General features: G+C 49.9%; 1 protein-coding gene across 1 annotated transcript; it reads left to right on the top strand.

Moving 5' to 3' along the window:
* The first annotated feature begins 804 nt into the window (after positions 1–804).
* SNTA1 (syntrophin alpha 1) lies at positions 805–27,604 on the top strand. Its single transcript, XM_043478481.1, has 8 exons — positions 805–1,256; positions 4,128–4,313; positions 19,585–19,789; positions 23,238–23,445; positions 23,588–23,718; positions 25,845–26,041; positions 26,746–26,933; positions 27,018–27,604. Exons 1-8 carry the CDS (start codon positions 947–949, stop codon positions 27,108–27,110), a joined length of 1,518 nt encoding a protein of 505 aa, XP_043334416.1. The 5' UTR covers positions 805–946; the 3' UTR covers positions 27,111–27,604.

Here is a 27,604-nt window from a genome sequence, read left to right as displayed (position 1 = left end):
CCCTCGCACCACGACCCATGGTTCTGTCTCTTTTTCTTGTGATCCAACGGCTGCGAGCTACGGCCTCGGCCCTCGACTGCTTCGCCCGGCTGTCTCCTGCTGGTCCCGGGCTGGACCACGAAGCTGCGCCCCAGGGCTCCGCCCACCGCATTTCACTCTCTCATTGCCTTAACTTCGGGTCCCGCCTGGACACCCTTACGTCCCCACGCCCATGATGTTATTGTTCAGTCGCTCAGTTGTGTCCGACTCTTTGTGACCCCGTGGACTACAGCACGCTAGGCTTCCCTGTCCATCACCATCTCCTAGATTTTGCTCAAACTCATGTCCATCGAGTCGGTGATACTATCCATCCATGTCACCACCTGTTGTCCCCTTCTCATCCTGCCCTCAATCTTTCCCAGCATCAGGGTCTTTTCTAATGAGCTGGCTTTTCGCATCGGGTGGCCAAAGTGTTGGAGTTTCAGCTTCAGCATCCATACTTCCAATGAATATTCAGGGTTGATTTCCTTTAGGATAAGGTTTGATCTCCTTGCTGTCCAAGGGACTGTCAAGATTGTCTTCTCCAGCACCACAGTTCGAAAGCATCAATTCTTCAGTGCTCAGCCTTCTTTATGGTCCAACTCTCACATCTGTACGTGACTACTGGAAAAACCATAGCTTTGACTATATGGACCTTTGTGGGCAAAGTAATGTAGTCTCACAGTATTCCCTCTGGCTCCTGGAGCCCGCCACAGCCCATTCTAGCTTGCCGGTGACCACGCCCTTCGCTGTTAGCCACACCCCAACACAGCCCCGCCCACCGAGGCTCCACCCCCAGCGGCCTGGGGTAGGGTGGCGGCTCGCCCGGCTGGGCCCCCGCTGCCCTCAGCTCTGGGCGCTGGGTCGGAGCAGGCCGGGCACTGCGGGGGCAGGGCAAGCGCGGCGGCCCGGGGGCTCGGAGGCGAAGATGGCGTCAGGCAGGCGCGCCCCGCGCACCGGGCTGCTGGAACTGCGCGCCGGGGCAGGCTCGGGGGCTGGCGGCGAGCGGTGGCAGCGGGTGCTGCTCAGTCTAGAGGAGGACGCGCTGACCGTGAGCCCCGCCGACGGCGAGCCCGGACCGGAGCCCGGTGCCCAGCGGGAGCCGGAGCCCGCGCAGCTCAACGGCGCCGCCGAGCCGGGCGCCGCGTCCCCGCCGCTGCCGGAGGCGCTGCTGCTCCAGCCGCGCCGCGTGACGGTGCGCAAGGCCGACGCCGGCGGGCTGGGTATCAGCATCAAAGGTGGGCGCGGGGGCGCCGAGGGCACGGGTCTTGGTGTCTGTGGGACCGCTAAGGCGCAGGGATCGCGGGGGCTGGAAGCGTATTGAGGACGTGGAGTTGGTGGACTTCTGTCCGGGCTAACGACGTCTGGGAGGACAGAACCGAGGGCACCAGAGCACCAAGGTTGAAGAGAGCTTTGAGGTCTCAGTCAGAAGGCACAGGTGTGGACGGCTTTGGGGGCACACCAAGGACAGGTCGGTGGGGAGTTGTCTGCCGAGGCAAAGAGGTCTGAGATTGATTGCCTCTCAGGAGTTGCATGGGCATCAAGGACAAGAATGACCCCAGGAAAGCAAAGGGTAGAGAAGGGAGACTGAGGCCTGGGGTGCTGCTAGGGAAAGGAGGAAGTCTTCAAGATACAGTCAAAGTAGAAGGGAAGGAGGGGTAAGGCCTGGAGTAGGAAGCATGGCTGGGATGGCGACTAGGTGGAGGTGCCAACTGGACTGGGCTCACAGACAGGGGACCGGAAAGGACCTGGAAATCTGAGGACCTAGCAGGCCTGTTTATGTAGGTGAAGAGTCCTAATTGTCCATCATCACAGGATTGAGATGGGCTTTCAGCCCCCAGTACTGACAGCTTTCTTTAAGGTGCAACCCAGAGTGAAGTCCAGAATCACCTGTGTGAACTTGTGTGTTAAGATCCTATGGACTGTAGCTTGGTAGGTTCCTCTGTCGATGGGATTCTCCAGGCAAAGACACTGGGTTGCCATTTCCTCCTGCAGGGATCTTCCCGACCCAGGGATCAAACCCACGTCTCTCATGTCTGCTGCATTGGCAAGCGGGTTCTTTACTGCTAGTGCCACCTGGGAAGCCCTTTCCCATCTCTGGACCTGAGTTTCCTCAACTATATAATGAGAGTAATGATAGAATTGGGATGTTTCTATGAAAATAGGTGTCCAAAATACTCACTCTGCCAACACATAATAGGTGCCTAGATAGTTATTGCTGTTAGATGAGAGGGAAAATAAAGGTCAGGAAAGACTCCCAAAGTGCGTTCACCATTCCTTCCTGAGGGCGTGGGGATGCTGGTGACTTGGCTACCACTGTGTGCCGAGTGCTAGGCCCAGTACTCTAGGCTCAGGATCCATTTCATCCTGGCAACAAGTACTAAAAGATAGGACATATAATCTTCATTTAGCAGGTGAGGAGATTGAAACTTGGAAAAGTAAAATGATTTTCCTAGGATCACAGTCAGTGAGTGACAGAGCTGGGATTTGAACCTCAATTATCAAGCCACTAAAGAGTGCTCAGAGAAGTCGATTTTTCCCCAGGGAAGGGCAAACTTACATGCAACCAACCAAAGGGATCTGAAAGAGGGGTAATGAGAAAGCCAGGGAGTGGACACCTGTTTTGCTCTCAAACACCAGCGTGGGATAGGGCAACAGATCAATGCAGAAATTGTACACTCTGTGTTAAAGCAGGAAGGAACTTAATGTTCATATAGCATCCCATTTTGCAGATAGACAAACTGAGTCTTGGAGAGGAAGAGGATTTTTCAAGGTCACAGAAAGTTACTCCCTAGCTTCATACTCCCAGGTGGGGGTAAAGGGAAGTTTAGGAGGTGTCAGGAGGAATACCAGCTCCATTCAATTCTCCATGTGTGGAGACTGGACTCCTGTTGCTGTGTTGACCTTTCCTTTAGGGTCCAGCCCAGCCCTAGGCATCGAGGAATGGCCATGGATTCAAACTGACCTGAAGTCCCTAGTTTCAGGTGGAAGAGGGCAGATAGATACTGGGTTGGACAAAAAGTTCATTCGGGGTTTTCCATATCATCTTTTAGAAAAACTCAAATGAACATTTGGCCAACTCAATATAAATAGAAACTCCTTCCTTTCCTAGGCTTCAAGCTCTCTGCACTGCAGTGAGCAAACTGCTGGGCCTATGGGGTCTAGAGAGGCATTCCAGTCCTACTTCTGCCACCAGTTTGTTGAGTGACCTTGAAATTATGACCTCCTCTCCCTGGGCCACTTGTTCCTCATCTTTGAGGATGGAGCAATAGTGTGGTATCTGAGGGCCTGACTTGCAGCCTACCAGAGGGTTAAGAGTGTTGGTTCTGGAGCCAGGAGACCTAGGTTCAGATATTGGCTTTGCCACTAATTAGCTGGGTGACCTTGGGCAAGGGGTTTCTCTCCACACTTCAGCCTTCCCAATAGGAATCTGAGCATGCCTGTGTGATTGGGTGTTGTGAAGATGCAATGAGACAAGATTGAAAGCATTTAGCATGGTGCTTGGCACTTGGTATGTGGAGCTAATGTGAACTGTTATTACTGTTTATTATTTTAAAAGGACATTTCAAGAGCTTAGAAATAAAGCAATATGGTAAAATGTATTAATATTTGATTTTTTTTTTTGGTCTTTTTGCATCAGAGATGCAATTCAGATAGGCTTTTGAAATCTCTAGACTTTAAAGCCCTGGTTTCTAGCCTGAGACCTAGGTTGTGAAGCTTTTAGCTTTGTGGCCATAGCAGTAACTGACGATCTTTATTCTCGATTAGAAGTTATCAGTGGGTTCCCCCATTATGGGAAACTCACTTAAAATCCAAAATAAGAAGAAGTTATTGAAGCATCTTGTAAGTTTTTCAAACATTGGTGACCACCCAAAGCACTTAACCAAAAGATCCATTATAACATTATAAATTTAGAAAATACCTTTTAGGTATCATTAGTGCCCCAAACTTCTAAGGCTCTTTTCTGAGATTCTCTTTGCACTGCACTGCCGCTTTCCCAGTACTGGGCTGGACACAGTGGGAGACCTTCAGAAATAATTTTGCCTTGTTGCGACTCGCAAGTGTTGGAGTGTCTGCCTCAGTTTCTTCCTCTTTCTGTGCTTGTCCAGGGGGCCGAGAGAACAAGATGCCTATTCTCATCTCCAAGATCTTCAAGGGGCTGGCAGCCGACCAGACGGAGGCCCTCTTCGTGGGGGATGCCATCCTGTCTGTGAATGGGGAGGACCTTTCCTCTGCCACCCATGACGAAGCGGTGCAAGTCCTGAAGAAGACAGGCAAAGAGGTGGTGCTGGAAGGTAAGCACTGGGGACCCCAGGGGTGTTCAGTTCTTCCCTACCACCCCCCAGGCCTCAAGCAGTGGGGTCTGGGAGGTGGGCAGAGTTGAAAACAGAAACAGCTTGGAAACCTGCCTTGAGAAATTGGTGTGGTAGAGATAGAGCTGCTTCAGAGCCAGACAGATCTGGACTTCATTTCCTCTTTCCCACTCCCTAGCTGTTTGACCTTGGATGAGTCACTTCATTTCCCTTAGCCTTAGTTTTCTAAGGGTAGGGCAGGGATATAACTTCTGCCTTGCTGGGTTGTGGGACTAGGATGAAAGGTCCATGGTAGGAACTGCCACTCGATGAGTGACACAAGGGAGGAAACGGGTGGGGACTGGGGCAGGGAAGACTTAGAATCTTGCCTGAGAAACCAGGGGAGCTCTCAACTCTGAATCCTCCTATCACCCAGGGGCCCTAGAACCCTGCGACCCATTCTGCCTTGGGAGGGTACTTGGCCTTTATATAGCAGGACACTGGCTACTTCCAGCTAGGATCCAAGAGGAATATGTTTTGGAGGAGAGGGAAACTTGGTGGCTCCCTGCCACTCTCCCCTCACTGTGTGGTCTTAGATGAGACCTTTGCTTTCTCCCAGCCTCAGTTTCCCTTCACTTGTTATAGTCTCTTGCTGGGGTGGTCCTGCTTCTGCCTTTTGCCATCTCTGTCAGGAGGTTTCTGCTTTGCTCAGCCCTTTCGTCAAATTCTACTCTGTCAATTCCGGAAGCCATGGGGGCCCGAGGAATGTGTCTTTGGCTCCTGGCCCAGAACAGGCACAGGGAGGTGGCGGGGGCTGATGGAGAATGCCATGGCCAGCGAAGCTGCTGCACTGAGCCAGGCCTAGGTCCTGATAGGTTGCCAAAGAGGTCTCCAAGAGGCCACAGAAACCAACAGGCTCTGGATCCCTGGGTGATCTTTGGCATTCTTATGGCCCTGACCTCGATTCTCTCTCATTTTGTTTTATTTTATTTTTACATTTTATTATTTATTTAAATGTACTGTGTGTCTATTCAAATACTGCTGTTGCAATTTTAAATATACACTTAAAGCTGACTCTGAAGGATTGATCCCTGAAAGCTTAAGGATATCAATCACATTTTAACAGCAAAGTTAAATAACGAGATCACACATAAAGGAGATAGATATAGGAGACTTTCTTCCCACATGCCTCATCACTTTGATATTTATAGCCAGTAATGCAGTTTGAAATAGTTGAAATTCATCAAAATGTCATATTTCAGTTGACTTGAAAAGCTCTTTTAGTCTCTGCTGTTTGAAAATTTAGTTCATAGATGGTAAAATTTCTACTGTAGAGATGTCTCTAATCCACACTGAGGTCCCCCTCCCCTCCTCATCTTAGGTAGAGAATGTCTCTTTCTGGGTTCTTAGCGTGGATCATTCTGAAACGGTAGTGTCTTTGAGTGTTAGACATTTGAAGCATTTCCTGGTATCAGGGCTAATACCCAAACCTTTGTCTACCTCATTCACTCCATTCCTTCCTCATTAAAGCCAAGATGCCTTTCCAGAGACCTACTATGTACCCGATGTGCAGAGCATTGGGGTAGAAGTTAAACCGGACCCATGGCCTGCCTAAAAGAGCCCACTATTGAATGGGGGGACAAAATATGAACACTGTCTAAAAATGGGATGACAGAGGATGAGGTGGTTGGATGGCATCACTGACTTGATGGACATGAGTTGGAGCAAGCTCCGGGAGTTGGTAATGGACAGGAAAGCCTGGTGTGCTGCAGTCCATGGGGTCGCAAAGAGTTGGACATGACTGAGTGAGGGAACTGACTCCACACAAGCCATTAAAAAATCAGCATCTACAATCTTGTCTGCTCTGTAATTAATCTAGCCTTGGGCAAGACCCTCATCTTCTCTGGGCCTCAGTTCTCATATCTGCTGGGGTTAAGCTAGATCAGAGATGTCCAACAGCTTTCCTTCTGAGTGTCAGTTTCCTTGGTGGCTCCTGGGAGTTCCATATTTGGAAAGATTGGGAAGTCTTATCTGAACTCAGCAGCAGAAAGGAGCTGGAATTGATTTGCAATGTTTAGTGCCGACAGAGTAGGGAAGAGATACAGTATATGTACCATCCCAGGACGGAGGGTCTCCGGCACTTGTGTTCTCTAAAACTTTTCACTGGGCAAGATCTTTCCTTGGCAAGCCCTGCTGCAAGCTGCTGGGTGGAGCCTGGCCTGCCTCTTGCCCAGCATAGCATTTGGCACATAGTAGGCTGGAGAAGGGGATGGCTACCCACTCCTGTTTTCTTGCCTGGAGAATTCCATGGACAGAGGAGCCTGGCAGGCTACAGTCCATGGGGTTGCAAAGAGTCAGACTAACATTTTCACTTTTTTCTGTTAGTGACTCCTCTCCTGTCCCATCATATTTACATAGAATTGGTATTATTTCCTGCTTAAATGTTTGGTAGCAGTCTCCAGGGAAGCTACCTTTACAGAAAAGTTTATTATTTTTTTTTTTTGCCACACTTTGTAACATATGAGAGCTTAGTTCCCTGACCAGGGATCAAAGCCAGGCCCCCTGCAGTGGAAGTGCAGAGTCCTAACCACTGGATCGCCAGGGAAGTCACGATTTTAATGTCTTTAATAAGACAATTTAGATGCTCTATGTTTTCCTTGATTGTGTTTTGGTAGTTTATGTCTTACAAAGAATTTGTCCATTTCATTTAAGCTGCCAAATTTCTTGGCATAAAGTTGTTTATAATCTTCGCGTATTTTTCCTCCCTTTTGGATGAAAGCACTCTCCTGCTTTCTCTTTCTCTCCTCCTCCCTTCATACTGCCCTACTCAGCGGTTTCAAGGGGACTCTGTCTCATGGAGCAGATAGCTAAGCAAACCTACCAGATCACCATCTTGGCATGGGTGCTGAGATGGAGTCTGCCCAGAGGTCGGAGGAAGCAGTGGTCTCCTCTCTCTAAGTGGTCAGGAAAGACTTCCTGGAGGAGGGATGCTGGCATCTTATGAACAATAAGCAGAGGTGGGAATGGGGTAGAGAAAGGCCATTCCAGGAATGGAAGTTGTCTGAGCAAAAGGGAAGGGTGAAATGACTTGACTTACTTGGGGGAACTGCCTGGGAAGTAATTCAGCTTTATCCAAGCTTAGGTATGAGGAAGCGGGTGGATAAAGAGGAGGCTATTCAGATTGACAGATCCTGCAGGGCCTTGAGTGCCAGGCTAAAGGAATTTGGAGGAAAACAGAGCTGTTTCAAGGGTTTTTCAGCAGGTGCTCACATGGTCAGCTTTGGGCTTTACAGCATCAACTTGGTTTGGATGGAGGCAACAATAGATGCAGAATGGCAGCAAGGAGGGACTTCCCTGGCAGTCCAGTGGTTAAAAATCCACCTTCCAATGCAGGGGATGTGGGTTCAATCCCTGGTCGGGGAATTAAGATCCCACATGCCCGGAGCAACTAACCTGTGCGCGGCAACTACTGAGCCTGCGTGCTGCAACAACAGAGTCTATGCACCGAAATGAAAGATCCCTCGCGATGCGGTGAAGATTCAGTGGGCCCCAATTAAGATCCAAGGCAGCCAAATAAATAAATAAATATTAAAAGAAAAAAAGAATGGCAGCAAGGAGGTTGGGGCCATGAGCAGAAGGGAGATCATGGTGGTTTGACCTAAGGAGGCTTGGATAAAAGAAGAGTCTTGAGGTTGTGGGGCTTCCCAATTGGCTCAGCATTAAAGAAACCACCTATGCAGAAGCCTCAGGAGGCTGAGGCTTTGATCCCTGGGTCAGGAAGATCCCCTGGATAAGGGCATGGCAACCCACTCCAGTATTCTTGCCTGGAGAATCCCATGGACAGAGGAGCCTGGCAGGCTGCAGTCCATAGGGTCACAAAGAGATGGACATGACTGAGCACGCAGGCATGCAATTGATATTGTAGCCTTCTTGTTAGTTTGTTTCCCATTCCCCCACCCCCCCCACCGCCCCGCCCCAGGTTGTTCTTAGCTGAAATCTGTCTCAGCTGCTCTCCAATAGCCTTATAGAAGAAGATAATTCCACCCAAGGCAGCAAAGGGCTGGGGGTGAGAACTGGGGTCAAGAATCTTTGAATTGCACAGGTGATCTGAAGAGCCTGGAAGATGTGAGGAAGCTAAGATGCTGGGTTGAGGCTGGTCCTTGAGACTTGGGGGAGTTTGTGGAGAACAGGCAGCTGCCCCAGTCTGGAGCCAGAGCTCCTAGAAGCCTCTCTGGGCCTAGGTTCCTCCCCAGCACCCAGTCAGTGATCACATTGTTCAGAACTTCCCTGCCCTCATCCCACTTCTTAAGGCCACCTCCAAGGAGCCAGGGGCTTCCCTGATAGCTCAGTTGGTAAAGAATCCACCTGCAATGCAGGAGACCTGGGCTCGATTCCTGGGTTGGGAAGATCCGCTGGAGAAGGGATAGGCTACCCACTCCAGCATTCTTGGGCTTCCCTTGTGGCTCAGCTGGTAAAGAATCTGCCTGCAATGCAGGAGACCTGGGTTCAATCCCTGGGTTGGAAAGATCCCCTGGAGAAAGGAAAGGCTACCCACTCCAGAATTCGGGTCTGGAGAATTCCAGGGACTGCATACCCCATGGGGTCGCAAAGAGTCGGACACGATTGAGTGATTTCCACTTTCACTTTCTAAGGAGCCATGGCCTATCCTTTGGATGTGAACTTGGCAGGGTAGCATGGCATCTTCCCTGAGGTCTAGGGCTTGGTGGGTACAGAGCTCCCTGAGAACCTCCTAGAAGGAAAGATGTCACTGGCAAACTGCTGTTGCCAGCCAGAACCCTATATCCCCGGCCTAATGGGCTCAGCAACCCCAGCCTGCTTTCTGGACCTTTTCTTCTGTGAGGTCAGGATTTTGCACAAGTGTCTTGAGCCAATTCTCAGCTACAGGGATGTGTTTGTGACCAGAGTCTGGGCCCAAACTGGCAGCCAGTACTTGTCTGTCTGCTTCTTAGAGAGGGCCATTGTGTCCAAGTATCTGGAGCCAGGCCCTTGGAGACTGTGCCTGGGGGAAAAGGAGGGACGGCCAAATGCCTCCACTCCCTCCACAGCTCCCCAGCAAGGCTGGCAACTGGGAGCCTTTGATGCATTAAAAGATAATTCTAAAGGGCAAAAATGAATAAAGTCAATTTTAGTACTTTGTACAAAGAAGAGAAGGTTCACCTCACATAAATATCAGGCTTTTAAAAGATACGGCAGAGAATAGTATGTACATAAAAATACAAAGAATAGTAGGAATTGCTATAATCCCCATTTTACAGATAAAGTCACCAAGATTTGCTAAAAATAAGTAACTTCCTTCAAGTCATACAACCAATAAATTGGCAGACTCAGTTAGGACTAAATTGGAATTCAGACCTAAGGACTTCCCTGGCATTCTGGTAGTTAAGACTCTGTGCTTTCATTGCAAAGGGCAGGAGTTTAGTCCCTGATCAAGGAACTAAGATCCTGCATGCTATGCGGTACAACAACAACAACAACAACAAAGAATTCAAACCTAGGTTTCTCTGATTGCAGAGGCCACTGTTGACCCTGCCTTGCACGATTAAGAAATAATGTGTGTTATGTGCTGAGGCCAGTGTGCATAAGTAGGCACTCATTTATGTTTATTTTGTTTGCTATTTAAAAGGATGAGACAGTGCATTTGAAGTTTATGGCACAGTGTCTTCCACACGGTAAGCATTTGATCAATGTCAACCTTTGTCATCATCGTATCAGCAGCAGCAATTTTTGTTTTCTCCAGTAAACTTGAAGGTCTCTGAGGGCAGGAATCATGTGTAGTTTGTCTCAGATCCCCAGGCCTGGCGCCCAGCCTAGATGCTGGTGAGTTTGGGGGAAGTGATCCCTAGGAGGTGACATCTCTGACTCTTTCTACTTTGCCTTTAACCTCCTCAATTGCAGTTGACTTTCCTAAATGTTTAAAAGGGGGGTCCAGGCTCATGCTGGGTTTGACTGACTCCTGAGAGTTTCCATTATGAGTCCTCAGAACTCCACAACCAGGTCCCTGCCAGCCCGTCCTCTGGCAGATGAGTACTGCCAGATATCCTGCCTGAAATTTGGCTCCATATATCCCTGCTGTCAAAAGTGGGATGTTGTTAACTGATGCAGCTATTCTGAGGTCACCCTGCTCAGTTTAGGTGAGTGTAGCTGTGCCTGAGAGGTGCCTGAGGGACTCTTGTCCTGGGAACAGAGGTGTGAATGGAGCCCTTGTCTGGTCCCCCCCATGACTGCAAATACCTGTTGTTCTAACCATTGTTCTCAAGAAAACATTAATTTGGCTGCGCACATACATGGCTTAGGGCCATATGATTCCCCACAGACAAAACTTGGCTTAATCCAGCTCTGGCCTGTTCCTTGGATCTTTGATTAAAATGCTTGTGGGACTCTGGAGGCAGGTTTTGCCTCCATTAACAATATGAGCTGGTTGCTGATGGTAGTGGAGGGATTTATAACAGTAATGATAAGAATGTTAATAATAGTGATGGTATGTCTGCTGTTTATTGAGCACCTACAATGTCCTGGATACTATGCTAAATATGTTATTCTGTATGTTATCTCATTCTAATTCTGTATGTTATCTCATTGGAGCCTCAAAGCCACTGCTATGATTCAAGGTACATCATTCATCTCATTGTACAGATAAGAACATTGAAACTTGTAGAGGTGAAGCTACTTGCCCAAAGTCATACAGAGGCAGAGATGGAATTTGAAGTTAGATCTGTCAGATGTCAAAGCCCATGTTCTTAAATGTTTATCCTGCACTGCAAGCCATGTCATCCGTGAGACTCAGTTTATTCAATTTATTCAACTGTTAAATAGAACAGTTTAACAATGCATCAGTCTCATTGAATTGGTGTGATTAAGTGATGATGTGTTAGTGAGATTTGAGCTTTCATGCTTGGTATATAGTAGATGCTCAGTAAGTGCTTCTTTCTCCCACTGCTAAGATCCTAGTAGGCTTCCTGAGTTGATGAGGCCCTTGTCTTTGAATCCTGGCTAAGATGGTTTGGAATGTGGTATATTTTTGAAAAATAGAATTTAAAAAATGTCAAAAATAATATACACTTAAATTAAAGAATGGAGAAGGAAATGGCAACCCACTCCAGTATTCTTGCCTGGTGGATTCTCTGGACAGAAGAGCTTGGCAGGTTACAGTTCATGGGGTCGCAAAGAGTCGGACAGGACTAAGTGACTAAACACAAATTAAAAAATCCCAGGAAAGTGCAGAGCGATTATCTTCTCATAGATTAATGTTACCCATGGCTAATATTTTCACACACTTCCAGAGAGAAGTTTCCATATTTGTTTTTCTTTCTTTTTTTTTTTTCCTTTTTTTTTTTTTTTTTTTATTAGTGGGAAGGAAAGAGCGCAAGGGCCCCGCGAGTACCCACGTGCCGTCATCTTCCCTCTCCCTGCCCCCCAGGACCAGAGGGAAGGGACACGTGCGCGCACGGAGGTGACAGCCACCAGACCCCCGGTCCCGCTCGCCCCCCCGGGAAAGGGGACAGCGGGGCCGCCCTGCGGCGCCCCCAGACTCTCGTCCGCGCCACGCCTCTCCCCCCGTCCCCCGTCCCCCGTCCCAGCCCGCGGGGCCAGGGCCCGCGGCGGGGAATCGGAGGAGGGCGCAGCACCCCGAGGCCGGGAGGCGCCGTCAGGGGCGCCCCCCTCTTCTCCCTCTCCTCGACCCGCTCCCCCCATCCCCCAGCTCCGTGGAGGACGGCGGCCCCTCGACCGCCCCGGGGGAGAGGCAGAGCCCGCGGAGGGAAAAGAGCGAGGGTGGCACGGCCCACCACAACGCCCGGGCCCGCCGGCGGGCGGCCGGCCGGAGCGACAAACCCTTGTGTCGAGGGCTGACTTTCAATAGATCGCAGCGAGGGAGCTGCTCTGCTACGTACGAAACCCCGACCCAGAAGCAGGTCGTCTACGAATGGTTTAGCACCAGGTTCCCCACGAACGTGCGGTGCGTGACGGGCGAGGGGGCGGCCGCCTTTCCGGCCGCGCCCCGTGTCCCGGGACGAAGGGCTCTCCGCACCGGACCCTGGTCCCGACGCGCGGCGGGGCCATATTTGTTTTTATCATTGAGCAAGTTGAGGACCTCTTTCCAACTCAGCTCATGTAGCTCTGTTTCATTCTCTTTAATGGTTGCGCAATATCCCATTATTGGGATTCAGACGTTCATTTACCCAATATATATTGAGCCCCTGTTCTGTGCCAAGACTCAATGTAGGCACTGGGGATAGATCTGTGAACAGGACTGAGTGATCTGCCAAGGAACTCACTTCTTGTATTTAGCAAGACCATATTCAAGGAATTCATGTTGTTTCTAGCTTCCTGCATTATAGACAATGGTGTCATGACCCCTTTGTGCACCTGTGAACATTTATCTGAAGAGGATTCCTTTATCTGAAGAGGAAAGGGTACTGCAAGTTCAACACGTTTGTGTGTGATAGATGGTGCCTCTTATACTGCACATATAGGGCTTCCCAAGTGGCACTAGTGGTAAAGAATTCGCCTGCCAATGCAGGAGACATAAGAGATGGGGGTTCGATCCCTGGGTTGGGAAGATCCCCTGGAGGAGGGCATGGCAACCCACTCCAGTATTCTTGCCTGGAGAATCCCATGGATAGAGGAGCCTAGCAGGCTACAGCCTATAGGGTCGCAAAGAGTTGGAGAGACTGTACAAGGGTGTGGAAGGTGAGATTTTATGCCCCAGAGTATTGCCCCAGGGAATCCAGGCAGCTCTGCTGCAGGGCCTGCCAATGACTGGGAACTATTTATAGTCCAGCCTTGCTGGACTAACAGGACCTCAAAGGTCATCCCTTCCCAAGGGATGTCACAACATCCTGAGTGGACAGGTGGGCAGCCTGGACTTGAATCCTCACAATGCCCTACTCAGAGAACTGGCATATCAGTGCCAATTATATAGGCAGGCAAACTGAGGCTCACAGAGACCTCAGGACTTGCCAAGGCCAGAATGCAAGTGACAGGACTTGGACTGAAATCTTTGTCTGGAAAAAAAAAAGAAAGAAATCTTTGTCTGTCACCTGTGTTCATCTTATACTGTCATACTAAGAACAGCAGCAGAAATAATAACTGACCACATTACAATTTGTTGAAGACCTGTTCTAGGCCAGGCAGGGCAAAGTGCTTTACAAGTGTTGGATCTCAGTATGCTAGGAGATAGATATATTTTATTTTCATTTTAAAGATGCAGAAATGGAGGTTTACAGAAGTCAAGTCACTTATTCAAAGTCACAGAACAGGGAAGTTAAACACAAGCCTGCATCACTTGAGAGCCCAATTCAATGTCTCTAGCCTGTGAAGCCTCAGGATTGTCAATATTTGTTTATTTAATGTATTTCTTATTTATTGATTACCTGGATATGTCAGGTACTATTCTAGATGCTGGGGATATCCTAATAAATAAAGAAAACAGGCCCCTGCCCTCGTGGAACCTACATTTTGTATGGGGGAGAGCGGCGTTGACAGTGAGCAAGTGGATAGATCATGTAATTTCAGGCAGGGGCAAGTAAGTGATCACCCACTGAACAGACAAGGAACAATCTGAGCTTAGAGGACATGCTTGAGCCAAGACTCAAAACCAAGACATTCAGTCATACACCTTTATTGAGCACCAGGATACGCACTGGGTGTGCTGTGTTGAGCCAGATGGATTTATCCGCTTCTCTCTGCAACACATAGGTTCCCTTCCAATTGTCATGGGCCAGGCAAAGGGTCCTGCCTTGTCTCTCTTCCTTGTGTTTCTTTACTTTTTTTTTTTTGGCATGTCATGTGTCTTGCGGGATCTCAGTTCCCCGACCAGGGATTGAACCCGGGCCACAGAAGTGAAAGCCCAGAATCCTATCTACTAGGCTACCAGGGAACTCCCAGTTCCTTGTGTTTCTTGTGGAATCTATTCCTGGCTCCTTGGGGTTAGTGCTGGCTTCTCTCCTTGGCAGAGTTGGGAATCGGGGCCTCTGGAAAGGGCAGGGTGTCCTGTATGTGTCTGTTTCTGCTTCCCTGAGGAGGATGGGCCCAAGTATCACTATTTACCAGGTTCCTGGGCCAGAGGTTTGGCTGGAGAGGGTGTGGACACCAACTGGGTCTATACTTGGAGGCTCAAAGAATCCTTGCCACAGGGCCACGTTCTTGCTCTCAGCTCTCTAGGCCACTGCCTTTGGGCAGCCCCGCCCTGCTTGGGAGGGTGACTCAGAAATCAGAGGCAGGGAGGAGACCTCAGAGCTGGGCTATTTACGGCCACACTCTGGGGCCTTCGGGACCCCACCCCCACCCTGGGACAGGCCGGTTGGTTTGTGAAATGCCAGCCCTGTTTCAGACATCAGCTGCTGTGCTGTCCATTTATAGTGTGTTCCTGTGGGCAAGGAGAAGTAGGACCCACTTCCAGGATGGCCTGAGCGAGCAAGGCCTCAAGCAGTTTCTCTGGTTTCAAAACTGACAAACGTCCATTTGCTGAGCGCATAGCGTCAGAGATCCCTGCTGAATTCTAGGGATACAGAGACCAGTCAGTCAAGGTCCCTGCCCCCCAGTGTTCTCAGCCTGGAAAAGGACACAGATTCCCACATGGACATATAGGGAAGTGGGGTCTAGGGACCTGCAGAGGTGGTGGGTGTGCAGGATCTAGTGGGCATCTGGGAAGGTTTTCTTGAGGGGCAATGTCTGGGCTGAGCTGGGACCTCCTGGGCTGTGGCAACTTCTCCTTGTTGAATAAACCTTTTCTGTCCTGGCATTCACTTCTCCATTCACAGAACACTGACTCTTGAATTCGAATCAAACGCCATTTGTGTCTTCTTTGTGTGTGTGTTGCTCGGTTGGGTCTGATTCTTTGTGACCCCATGGACTGTAGCCTGCCAGACTCCTCAGTCCATGGAATTCTCCAGACAAGAATACTGGAGTGGGTTGCCATTCCCTCCTCCAGGGAATCTTCCCGACCCAGGGATCGGACCCAGGTCTCCTATAGGCAGATTGTTTAGCATCTGAGCCAGCAGGGAAGCCCCTTCTGTTGTTCTCTAGGAGCTCCCAGTTTGGTGAGAGAGAAAACCCCACCACACAGAAGCACAGCAGAGTTCTAAGGAGTGTGGGCAGAACCTGTGTCAAGTGTTTTACATCATCTCATTTAATTAATTAATGAGTATACATTGTTATTCAGATTGAGGGCCAGGGAGGTGAATTACCTTGTTCAGGGGCTTCCCTGCTGGCTCAGTGGTAAAGAATCCACCTGCTAATGCAGGAGATGTGGGTTCAGTCCCTGGGTTGGGAAGATCCCCTGGAGGAGGAAATGGCAATCCACTCCAGTATTCTTGCCTGGGAAATCCCATGGACAGAGGAGCCTGGTGGGCTACAGTCCATGGGGTCGCAGAAGAATCGGACTCGACTTAACAACTAAACAGCAACAACAATGGCCACACAGCTAGACAGAGCTGGAATTCAAGTCTGAGAGTACCTGTCCCCTAACCATGTACTAAGGTCATTCTGTGCAGGGGACACTGAATTTTCAAAGGTGTTTGGAAGCTCCTACACCATCTGAGAGCTCTGAGCAGGCCAGGATGATTGGATTAGAGGGCTAGATGTGGCTGCAGGTGAAGCCAGCAAGGTAGTCAGGGCCCAGGTCCTGGAAAACCTTGAAGTTGGATGAAGAGTGCAGAGAGCCAGAGCATGGCTTTAAGCAGGGGAGGAGCATAGCTAAATATAGTAGGGAGATATATCAGTTGCACCCTGAGTGGGGGTGGGGGATGGGTGTGTGCTGTATTAGTTAGGATGCTTTTGTCTGCAAGTAACAGGAACCCTATTCAAAGAGGTTTAAACATTGAAGAAAATAGGTTTTCTTCCGGAATACCTAAAGTCAGCATGGCTCCAGGGTAGATTAACTCAATTTAAGGCCTCACATTCCTCAATGTGTGGACCCCAATTCTGTGGTCAAAGTGACTATCATTGCTTTAGAACAAACTTCCTGCTTTCCAGCAACTTCTAAAGGCTAGAGGAGAGGAAGGGAAGGGAGTATATTTTCCTTCACAGCTCATTGGACAGAATTGTATTATCTGCCCCTTTCTAGGCCAATCACAAGTAAGAAGGATGGAATGATCATGATTAGCTTTAACCAATTAAGATTTTCCCTCTGGGCTGGGGAGAAGCCCAGCCTTTAGAGCTCAGGGTTCTGTTAGCAAGGAGGAAAAAAAGGTAGATTTTTTTAAAAAATGGTTTAACTGAAGAGAGGCTATGATGTGTTCCACCTCTATTGCCCCTTGAGACATAGTCCTGGGGTAAGTTATTGCTGTAATGGTGAGGATGAGTCATTTTTAGCCTTAGTTCCCAGTCTTTAGACCTAGGCTTGGTTCTTTCAAAAAAAACTCTGCTCTTGTTTTCAACATAACTTCTTCTCCAACACTGTCCCTCTCACTTTCACCCTTGTTTACCTTGGATCCTATCTGAGCAGTCTCTTGTGACAGAAATAACTTCTTATCTGGTTCTTCCAGGGAGCTGGGCCAAGAACTTCTCCCTACTTCCTGGTCTGTCCACTCACAGCCAGAGCATACCGACTGGGCTTTGAATGCAGGCATCAGATGGCCAACAGACTAGATGGCCGTGGAGGTAGAGGTGTCTGAGAAGAGGACAGCCCAAGGCTAGTGGGCATAGGCATTCTTCAGTAGGGCAGCTGAGGGGACAGCCTGACTGGGAGAAGAGAGACCAGTGCTTGGGCAAGACATTAAAAAAAAAATTATTTATTTATTTGGCTGCACCAGGTCTTACTTGCAGCATGTGGGAGCTAGTACCCTGACCGGGATCAAACCCAGGCCCCCTGCATTGGAAGTGCTGAGTCTTAGCCACTGGACCACTAGGGAAGTCCCTTGGGCAAGACTTTCAACCACCTTGACATATACACTGTCCTCCTAGTAGCTCATTTCAGAGACAAGGAGACTGCTGCTCATCAGAATTGGAGACAGTCCAGATACTGGGTCGGATGTGGTGGACACCTTGGTTGCCTGCCTTTCGACCATTTCCCCTTCTTCTATGCTACCAGAGCCTGATTTAATTGGGTGGGAATATGCTCAGCCCCAGGGATTCCTTGGTGACTCAGACAGTAAAGAATCTGTCTGCAGTGTGGGAGACATGGGTTCGATCCCTGGCTTGTGAAGATCCCCTGGAGAAGGGAACAGCTACCCACTCCAGTATTCTGGCCTGGAGAATTCTGTGGACAGAGGAGCCTTGCAGGCTACAGTCCATGGGGCTGCAAAGAGTCGAACATAATTGAGTGACTTTCACTTTAATGTTCAGTCAGCCCCAGAGGCTGACTTGTGATTGGTCTAAATCAATCATGACTACTCTCTCTTACTAATGATTGTGCTAGAAGTTGGCATGCAGTTGGACCAGTCCAGTTGGGCCAATGAAATATAAGGTTTCATGGAAGTATTTACCTCTCTGTTAAGAGGGAGGTATGAGTTGACAGTCCTTTTGCTGCCTATCTCCTTCCTTCCTGGTTTTGTCATGTGAGGAATCATCGGCTTGGCTCTGTTGCAGCCATCCTGTGGTCATGAGGGGAAGGCCAGGAGAATGGTAGGGATGCCTGTCCGGGATCCAATGTCATTGAGTCACTGAACCAACCCTGAAATTGCTTTCCTCTAGACTTCTTGTCACATGAAATCATAAATATTTTTCTTGCTTAAGGCACTAGTATCATATATTCTATTATTTGTAGCCAAACCCAACTAATTGATAGAGTAAGAGGGACCAAAATATTTTATTATCAATCAGCTTTAATGACTTGATAATGGCTAGCATGGACTTACCAGGTGGCTCAGAGGTAAGGAATCCACCTGCCGGTGCAGGAGATGTAGGTTGGGTCCTGAGTTGGAAGGATTCCCTGGAGAAGGAAATGGCAACCCACTCCAGGATTCTTGCCTGGGAAATACCATGGACAGAGGAGCCTGGTGGGCTACAGTCCATGGGGTCGCAAAGAGTCAGACTGAAGGACTAAGTATAGGCACAAATATAATAGAAGCTCTTTGCTTTCTTAGGTAGCAGTTCAAGTCTGATGTGGCATCTTCAAAGTCTCAGCATCCATTTACTTCTGTTTTATTGGTCAGCCTTTGGGAGTGTGGCTCATGTTCTCCTGGTCAAGATGGTGCTCCACCAGTCTGTGTTTTAGCCAGCTCAACTGTGCCAGGGGAAAAGGCAGGGAAAGGAAGGGTATGCCCCTTTTTTTAATTGGCAGAACTTGGTAGCCGAACACATCTCTTTTGTTCTCATCCTATTGGCCAGACTTGGTCACGTGGGCCCTGTAGCTGCAAGGGAACCTGGAAACTGAAGTCTTAAGTTGAAGGGTTATCACTATTTTGGAGGAAAATTGGCAGCTTCCACCACAGGACTATCCCATGCAGCCCCTCCTTTTAGCAGATGAGAAGACTGAAGAGAGAGAGGCAAACAGTGGCAGAGGGACTTCCCTGGTGGTCCAGTGGCTAAGACTCTGAGCTCCCAGTGCAGGGGGCCCAGGTTCGGTCCCTGGTCAGGGAGCTAGATCTACATGCTACAACTAAGACCCAGAGAAGCCAAAAAAAAAAAAAAACAAACAAACCCAAAAAACAAAAAAAACAGTGGCAGAGCAGTTCTATCTCCTGACTCCTGTCCTGGCGCTTGCTCACTGCCTTGTTGCAGTTGTTGCCCATTCTCTTCAAGCAGCCGTTTTGAAACTCTAAACACTTAAACTTACGGGGTTAGAACTTAGTCATGTGGCCATACCTAGCTGCAAAGGAGGCTGTGAAATGTAGTCCACCAGGTGGTCATGGGTCTATGAATAAGAAAGGTGAAAGAATGAATGTTGCCCTGCATCCAGACTTTTCTACCATGCAGCCCTGTCAAAAACTTTAGCCTAGTGGAGGATAGTGATGTGAAAATGTGTGTGTTAGTTCCTTAGTTGTATCCAACTCTTTGTGACCCCAAGGACTGTAGCCTGTCAGACTCCTTTGTCCATGGAATTCTCCAGGCAAGAATACTGGAGTTGAAAACAAACAAACAAACAAACAAACAAAGAATACTGGAGTTGATAGTCATTCCCTTCTCCAGAGGATCTTCCTGTCCCAGGGATCCAACCTGGGTTTCCTGCATTGCGGGCAGATTCTTTATCATCTGAGCCACCAGGGAAGGGAAGTGGACATAAACTAAAATTTAATGAATTAGTGACAATTGTTACATGTGCTACATGGGAGCCCACGTCATGGTGGTAACTGCTGACCTCTCCCCTAACCAGTCAAGTACATGAAAGAGGTCTCACCATATTTCAAGAACTCTGCCAGCGGGACCTCGGTTGGCTGGGACTCGCCTCCTGCCTCACCCCTTCAGCGGCAGCCTTCCTCCCCTGGCCCCCTACCCCGGGACCTCCGTGATGCCAAACACATGTCCTTGAAGATGGCATATGTCTCAAGGAGGTGCACCCCTACAGACCCAGAGACCAGGTAAGCCTAGCATAGGGGGCGACTCAGACAGACATGCCCTCATGTTAGGTGGTGGGGCCAAAGGAAAGATCCCTTGTGTTGCAAGTGACAAGCACAATGCCCGAATGTAGTAGGTGCTTAAGAAATGTTTGTTGAATGGATACAAGAGTGACGTTATGGGGATGATGGTGTGCTTTTCCTCTCTCTTCTTCCTCTGGGTAGTTCACATCTGAGGAGGAACTTGGCCTGCTGAGGAGCCCTGGATTCCAGTCTTGGTTCTCCTTGAACTAGGCCCTTTTCCTCACTAACCTTTAGATTCTCCGTTATGAAATAAGGATATCAGACTCAGTGATCCCCTCAAGTCTCTTCCAACTCTGCCGAGGTTCCAAGATACCTAGTAACTTTCACTCAGGGCCATGGAAGGTTACCATCCCTCACATCTGAGCAGCCCTTAACATTGACGATAAGATAGATACTAGCCAACATTACTGAGTGCTTATCATGCACAATTGAATTTAACTCTCACAGCAGCTCTATGAGCAAAGTCCTATTGTTTCACCCCGCTATTATAGATGAGGACAGAGGGAGGAAGTAACCTGCCCAAGATCACACAGCCAGGAAGGGAATGGAGCTCGCCTCATTCCAGGTAGCCCTCTCAGCTTCAGAAGCTCCCTGAGTGATGACAGTGGTGAATGCGGTCCATGTTGATCGAATGAGGTGTGCAGTATAGGGGTGGGGGTAAAAGGCCTGTGCTCTGGGTACTAATTAAAGCTGAGGTTTAATGCCCAGTCAATGCCCAAATTGGCCAGGGGGGTCTGATTAATGTTCAGCATTCAGACCTCCTGTCCCTGCTTGATGCCCTAGCCCCAGCCTCCTCCATGAAGCAAGAACTAGTGATTCACAGGTTACTTACAGGTGCTCCACTAAGGGGCCTTTTGTGTTGGGTGAAGGTGAGGTGGTATCAGTCCTTCCTGCGACTCATAGAACTTTAGGTTAGTTGTGGTTCCCAGCCTGATCCCAGACATCACCTGAAGCATGTGTGTACCTGTATTTCTATGTATGTGTACGTGTGGATGGCATGTAAATGCAAGTGTTTGTGTGTATATGTGAACATTTGCACGGGCAGGGATGTAGATTTGTGCATGTGTGTTTGCATGTATTTGTGTTAATATCCATATGTATATGCATTTATGTACATGTGCTTGACCTGTGCACACATGTGTAACTTGAATATAACTGGGGTTCCATGTCAGCACAATATCCCAGTCAAAGGAACACCATTCGGTAACCAAAGCATAATGAAAAATGTTTTGAACTTTTACTTAGTGTTAAGACTACATTGGTCTGCAAGCATCAGAAACCCCAACAAGCAATGGCTTAATAAATGAGGAGTTAAAAAAAAAATGAGGAGTTAATTTTCCACATGTTTAAAAAGAAGTCCAAGACTTCCCTGGTGGCACCATGGATAAGAATACGTCTGCCAAAGCCGGAGACGTGGGGACCTGGGTTCCATCCCTGGTCCAGGAGAATTCCACATGCTGTGGAGCAACTAAGCCTGTGTACTGCAACTAGTGAGTACTGGTGCTGCAACCACTGAAGCCCATGTGCCTCGAGCCTGTGCTCCGCAACAAGAAGCACCGCCATGAGAAACCTGAGCACCACAACGAAGAGTCGCGCCTGCCTGCCACAATTAAGAGAGAAAACCAGTGCAAAGTCATGAAGACCCAGTACAGCCAAAAATACATACATACATACATAAAAAAGAAACCCAGCAGTCAGCTCTTTAGGCTGCTATTGATGGCCAAGAATACCCTCAAGGCATCAGGCTTCCAGCTTCTTCTTCTGCCATCTTTTACAATTTGTATTAAAAAAATTTTTCTTGGCTGCACCATGAAGCTTATGGTATCCTAGTTCCCAGACCAGGCATTGAACCCAGCCTCTTGGCAGTGAAAGCATGGAGTCCTGATGGCTGGTCTGGCAGGAAATTCCCCTCCTGATGTTTTTAGTATGGATTTTCTTCTTCTTGGAAATAGCTTGGTGGCTGCACCTCTAAACATGTGTCCATATTCTAGACAGGAAGAAGGCAAAAGACAAAGGAATTGTTCCCCTGGTATTTTGTTCTATTGCTGCATAAACAGCCAGCCTAAAATTTAGTGCCTTAGAAGATAGCAGTTTGATATTTTTCACAATTCTGTAATCTGGGCTGGCTTAGCCAGGTAGTTCTTCTGTTCCTTGTGCCATCTGCAGGGGCTTCAAATCCAAGATAGCTGCTTCACCTATGTGCCTGCTTCCTCAGCAGGGGTGGTTGGAACAGCTGGCGGCTGGCTAAGCATTCCTCTTTTTTGTAGGGCCTTTCCATGTGGCTAGCTTGTTTTCCCTCTCAGCGTAGGTGACCTTGGGGTAGTTGGATTTCGTGATGGCTTAGGAATGCCAAAATGGCACTTCTGCCACATTTTGTTTGTCAAACCAAGTCAGAAGGTCAAGGAGAGGAGAAATTAAGCTTCACCTCTTGGTGAGGGAGGTACACTGTGCATATAGGGAGAGATGAATTTGATAGAGGCTGTCTTTGGAAACTAACTGCCACAGTTAGGAATGCTTCAGGTGGGAAGGGACACCATCCCCAAAAACTTCCCTTTCTATCTCATCAGTCAGAATTGAGTCGATGGCCAGTGCTAGCTGCAGGGGAGATCTGTAGTGGAGGAAGGCAGAGGTGAAGGCATTGGAATGGATATGTGTGAGCCATTCTCCAGTTTCTGCCCCACTGCACTGGTTATGGAAATGCCAAAGGGGAGTGGATCTTTAAAGCCCCACAGGACAGTTGAAGGTCCTCTCCCGGCCACTGTCTCCTCATGGACCTCCTTGAGACCTTCCCCTTACACTTGTCTGTGTGGCTTTTTGTCTCTCCACCCTTCCCCTTTGCCATTCCCTGGCCTTTTTCTTTTCTTTTTTATCCATACAGTGCGCTTTGTAGTGGGGCTTCCCTGGTGGCTCAGTGGTAAAGAATCCACCTGCCGACGCAGGAGATGCAGCTTCTTTCTCTGGGTTGGGAAGATCCCCTGGAGTAGGAAATGGCAACCCGCTCCAGTATTCTTGCCTGGAAAATTCCATGGACAGAGGAGCCTGGCTGGCTACAGTCCATAGGGTCTCAGAGTCAGACATGACGGAGCGACTAACACTACTACTACTACATGTTTGAGTGTGTGTGTTTGTGTGTATATGCCTGTATGTATATGTGTGTTGGAGAGAGAGATATAGTCTCCTATCCCAAGATAAGATAAATAAGATAGATAAACCCCATGAGGCCCAACTGTGGCCGGAGCCTTGCAGTGAGCGTCCCTCCTGATTCTCTCATGGACATCCCCTGCGCTTTCCTCTGGTTTGTGGCAGATGGGGGTCCCTTGGCTCAGGTTTCAGGGTTGGGCACCTGTGCAGTGGACGGGCCTCCCCTCTACCTCACTTGTGCCTGCAGGTATCTGGAGATCTGCTCTGCTGATGGCCGGGACACCCTCCTCCTGAGGGCCAAGGATGAGGCTAGCGCCAAGTCCTGGGCAGCTGCCATCCAAGCCCAGGTCAACACTCTAACGCCCCGGGTCAAGGATGAGCTGCAGGCGCTGCTGTCGGCCACCAGCACAGCCGGGAGTCAGGACGTCAAGCGGATCGGCTGGCTGACTGAGCAGGTGCCTGCCGGCCCGGGGGCCCCTCCTCCCCTCTCTTCCTCTCTCCCAATCCTGTTTCCCCTCACTGCCTCACCCCGCCCTGGCCCTCTCACCTCTCTTCACCCCTCCCCATCCCGCCTCACTGCTGCCTTGCCTCCTGCAGCTGCCCAGCGGGGGCACGGCACCCACTTTGGCCCTGCTGACCGAAAAGGAGCTGCTCCTCTACAGCTGTCTCCCCCAGACCCGTGAGGCCTTGAGCCGGCCGGCGCGTACTGCCCCCCTTATCACCACCAGGTATCTGCGGGTAGGGCAGGACTGTGTGTCCCACCCAGAGCTTGGGGGCGGGTGATGCTCTAGATGGGCCTCAGAAGCTGGGGACTCCAGCCCCATTCTACCCTGAGTTATTCTCCAGGTGGCCTGAAGTGAGTCTCTGCCCAGTCTGGGCCTTGGTTTCCTCATCTGTAAAATGGGGACTTGGAACAGAAGGATATGAGGTCCTATCAGTCACTCACTCATTGACACCTGCTCTGTCCAACCTGGTACTGCTTGGTTCAGATGAAAGACAGTCCCCAGAGGTCTCTGTCTTCAGGGAGTACCCAGCCTGGTGAGGAGACTGGCCTGGGAACAGCCTTTACAATGCAGAGTGTAGGAACCACTTAACTCTACCTGGCCTGCAGGTGAGGGTGGGGAAAAGCTTCAGGTAGAAGATGACGTTTGAGCTGGACTTTGGCAGATGGGTAGAAATTTGCTATTTAAGGAAGGGTGGAAAAGCATCTTACACAGAGGGAACAATATAGTCAAAGGGACAGAAGCATGAAGAGCTCTCACAGGTTCATGGAGCTCTCTGAGTGTGCTGTAACCAGGGTGTAGACTCTGTCTGGGAAGGGGAGAGAAATAAGGCAGGGAGTTGGCAGGCCCTGATCTTGCAGAGCTTCTGTTGCCTGGATAAGGACTGTTAGCTTTATCTGAAGAGCTGTGGCAGACAGAGTGAGAAGAGTTTTAACCTGAGAGTAAAGTGTCTCCTCGGGTCCTGTTTTAAAAAGGATCTGTGTGGCTGCCATGCAGAAAATATACTGGAGGAGGGGGATGGGAGCAGTTATGCTGGAGAGACAGTGGAGGTGGGTAGAGGCAGCAGATGGAGAAGAAAGGCCGCATTTGCATTGGAAAACACATGGTGGTAAAATTAACCAGGCTTCATACTTGCCAGATGGGGAGGGTGAGGGAGGTGTCCTGATGAATGGATGAACGGGAGTTTTGGAGCTGGTGTCTGGGTGGGCAGTAGGAGTGGGGGTGGGAGTGCAAAGAGAGGAGGTTGGATCAAGATGTTGAGTCCAAAGTGTCGGTGGTGGGGGTGGGTAGGTAGGGAGCTTGGGTAGGAAACTTGGGAACCTGTGAGTCTGTTGCTTAGGATTGCCAAGTAGGAGACTGAAACAGCTCTGAGGGGGAACTGAAGCTACAAGAGAAAGCATGTGGAGTGAGGACCAAAGAGGGCGAAGGTATAGAATCCTGGGGTCTGCTGCCCAGAAAGGGGCAGTGAACTGCCCAAGATTACACAGAAAGTGGGAGTCAAGCTGAGAGGCATGGGCCCTTGTTGCTCATGTCTCCTCACTCCAGGCTGCGTTCCAGCACACGTGTCAGGAGCCTGCTGCCTACTAGGGATGAGCAGGTCATGAAGGTTCTACCTAATCAAGTGATTCATTAATTCAGGTCACAAATGTTTACTAAGCACCTACTTTGTGCCAGGCATTGTTTTAGTTGCTGGGACTATAGCGGTGAACAAGCTAGACAAACATTTGTACCCTAGATGATATTCTAGAGAAAAAGGCAATCAAAGGCCAACTGAAACAGTAAAAAGTAAGTATAATTTCTGGTACCATAAAGAAAAGTGTGGCTAGTGAGTGATAGGGGAGAGTGCTATTTTATTTTTATTTTTTGACTGTGTGGCATGTGGGATCTTAGTTCCCTAACCAGGGATCAAACCTGGGCCCCCTGAGGTGGAAGCACAGAGTCTTAACCACTGGACTGCGAGGGAAGTCCTGAGGGGTCATTTTAGGCAGAAAAGTCAGGGAAGGCTTTTCAGAGGAGCTGGCATTTGAGCGAAGGTCTGAAGGAGGTAAGGGAGAGAGCAATGCAGATAATCAGGGAAAAGTGTGCTGGGCAGAGGGAACAGCAGAGGGGCTGAGGCAGGAGTGTGCTTGGCGTGTTTGAAGACGCTAGAGTGTCTGGAGCTGAGGGGGCCAGGAGGAGGGTGGCAGGAGATGGTTTCCTGTGACTCCATCAGTGACCGTCTGGACGTCCTTTCCCCGCATTGGGTGGAAAAGGAGTCACAGGGTCCCTTCCCAGCTCACCGTCCCCTTGGCCCGGAACTACTTCCCCGCTGCCCGAGGCCTCATGCTTAGCCCTCTGCCCCCTGCCCCCAGGCTGGTGCACTCAGGCCCCTCCAAGGGCTTGGTGCCCTACGATGCAGAGCTCTCTTTTGCCCTGCGCACGGGCACGCGCCACGGTGTGGACACTCACCTGTTCAGCGTGGAGTCACCGCAGGAGCTGGCTGCCTGGACCCGCCAGCTGGTGGATGGCTGTCACCGGGCCGCTGAGGGTGTGCAGGAGGTGTCGACAGGTGGGCTGGGTGGATCTGGGAGTGCCTTTCTGGAAATGAGCCGCTTGTCCCCAGGGGCATTCAAGTTTCCTTCTTTAGGATGCTTCAGGAGGGGGATCAAGAGTGGGATTTGGGGTCTCCGAGGGCCCTCTGTTTTGGATGTGCAGGTGTCCTGGAAGGTAGTGAGACTCGTTTCCCAGGGGTTTTCTTGTCCTGGTTTTGTGACTCCGCTGGTGAGGATATGAGAGGTGGCACTTGGGGTAGGGTTGCCAGAAAAAGTACAGGGCACTCACTTGGATTTGAATTTCAGGTAAACAGCAAATAATTTTTTAGTTAAAGGAGGTCCAAATTACCCATTGCCTATCTGAAATTCACATTTAACTGGACAAGAAGTCTGTAGGCATCTAAGGTCTCCAAAGGCCAGGCTTGGTGGGTCTACCTTCACAGAGAGTGGGCCTCCTGTCCAAGGCAGGGTTGAAGATCCCCTTTTCCTCCTTTGGTGCTGCTGGCTGTGGGTCTGGAAGTGGGGTATAGGTTTTCTGCCCACACATCCTTCTGTGTTTTAGAGTGTGGGTGACTCTCTACAGGGTGGGTGTACAAATGGCATGACAGACAGTGAGCTTCCCACCCCCGGTGGCATTCAAGTCCCACTTTTGGAGCTGCCAGTGGGGACTGGAGGGAGGGCTTGCGGTCTCTGAGGGCCCGTGCCCACGCCCTCCCCGCAGCTTGCACGTGGAATGGCCGTGCCTGCAGTCTGTCCGTGCACATCGACAATGGCTTCACACTGTGGGCGGCGGAGCCAGGTGCGGCCCGAGCCGTGCTGCTGCGTCAGCCCTTTGAGAAGCTGCAGATGTCCTCGGATGATGGTGCCAGTCTCCTATTCCTGGACTTCGGGGGCGCTGAAGGCGAGATTGTGAGTGGAGGGGGTCGAGGGGTGATGCTCTCCTGGAGGCCAGGCTGGGGGGGCTCCTGACCCTTCTCTCTGTTCACCCCGTAGCAGCTGGACCTGCATTCGTGCCCCAAAACCATGGTGTTCATCATCCACTCCTTCCTCTCGGCCAAGGTCACTCGTCTGGGGCTCTTAGCCTAGAGGTGGTCAGATGCATTAGCCCTGAAGAGGGAGTGTCCACCGCATGGCCTGACCTGGCCCTCCGCTGATTGCCTGCTTGCTGCTGGGCTGAGGGAAGGGAGAGGAGAAGAGCAAGAAGGCAGAGACTCAGCTCAGGACACAGCGGATCCCACCAGTGATAGGGGAGCGTCCCTGCAGCTCCCCCCACCCCGACCAGTGCCTTTTGTGGAGAGATATTTTGTGTACACAGAAGCCATTCCGAGCCCAGTATGTGCCCCTGTGGGGATCCTGACCCCAGCTAACAACCCCTGGGCCTCCTAGAGGCCCCTAAACTGTCCCCAAAGGCTCCACCTGAAGCTGGAGCTACCTGGGGCCCACGACAAGACACAGAGAAGCCTTTCATTCATTTCTCCCTTCAGCTCCACCACCTTGGGGCATCAGGTTGTTCTCTTCAGCCTCTCTCTCCTCCTTATTCTTGGATAAATAAACAGCCTGTGAGCACATAGGCAGCCTGG

Source organism: Cervus canadensis, chromosome 10, assembly GCF_019320065.1.
Source record: "Cervus canadensis isolate Bull #8, Minnesota chromosome 10, ASM1932006v1, whole genome shotgun sequence".
NCBI lineage: Eukaryota > Metazoa > Chordata > Mammalia > Artiodactyla > Cervidae > Cervus > Cervus canadensis.
The sequence above is the reverse complement of the archived record's forward strand: the minus strand, read 5'-3'. Positions and strand labels throughout refer to the sequence as shown.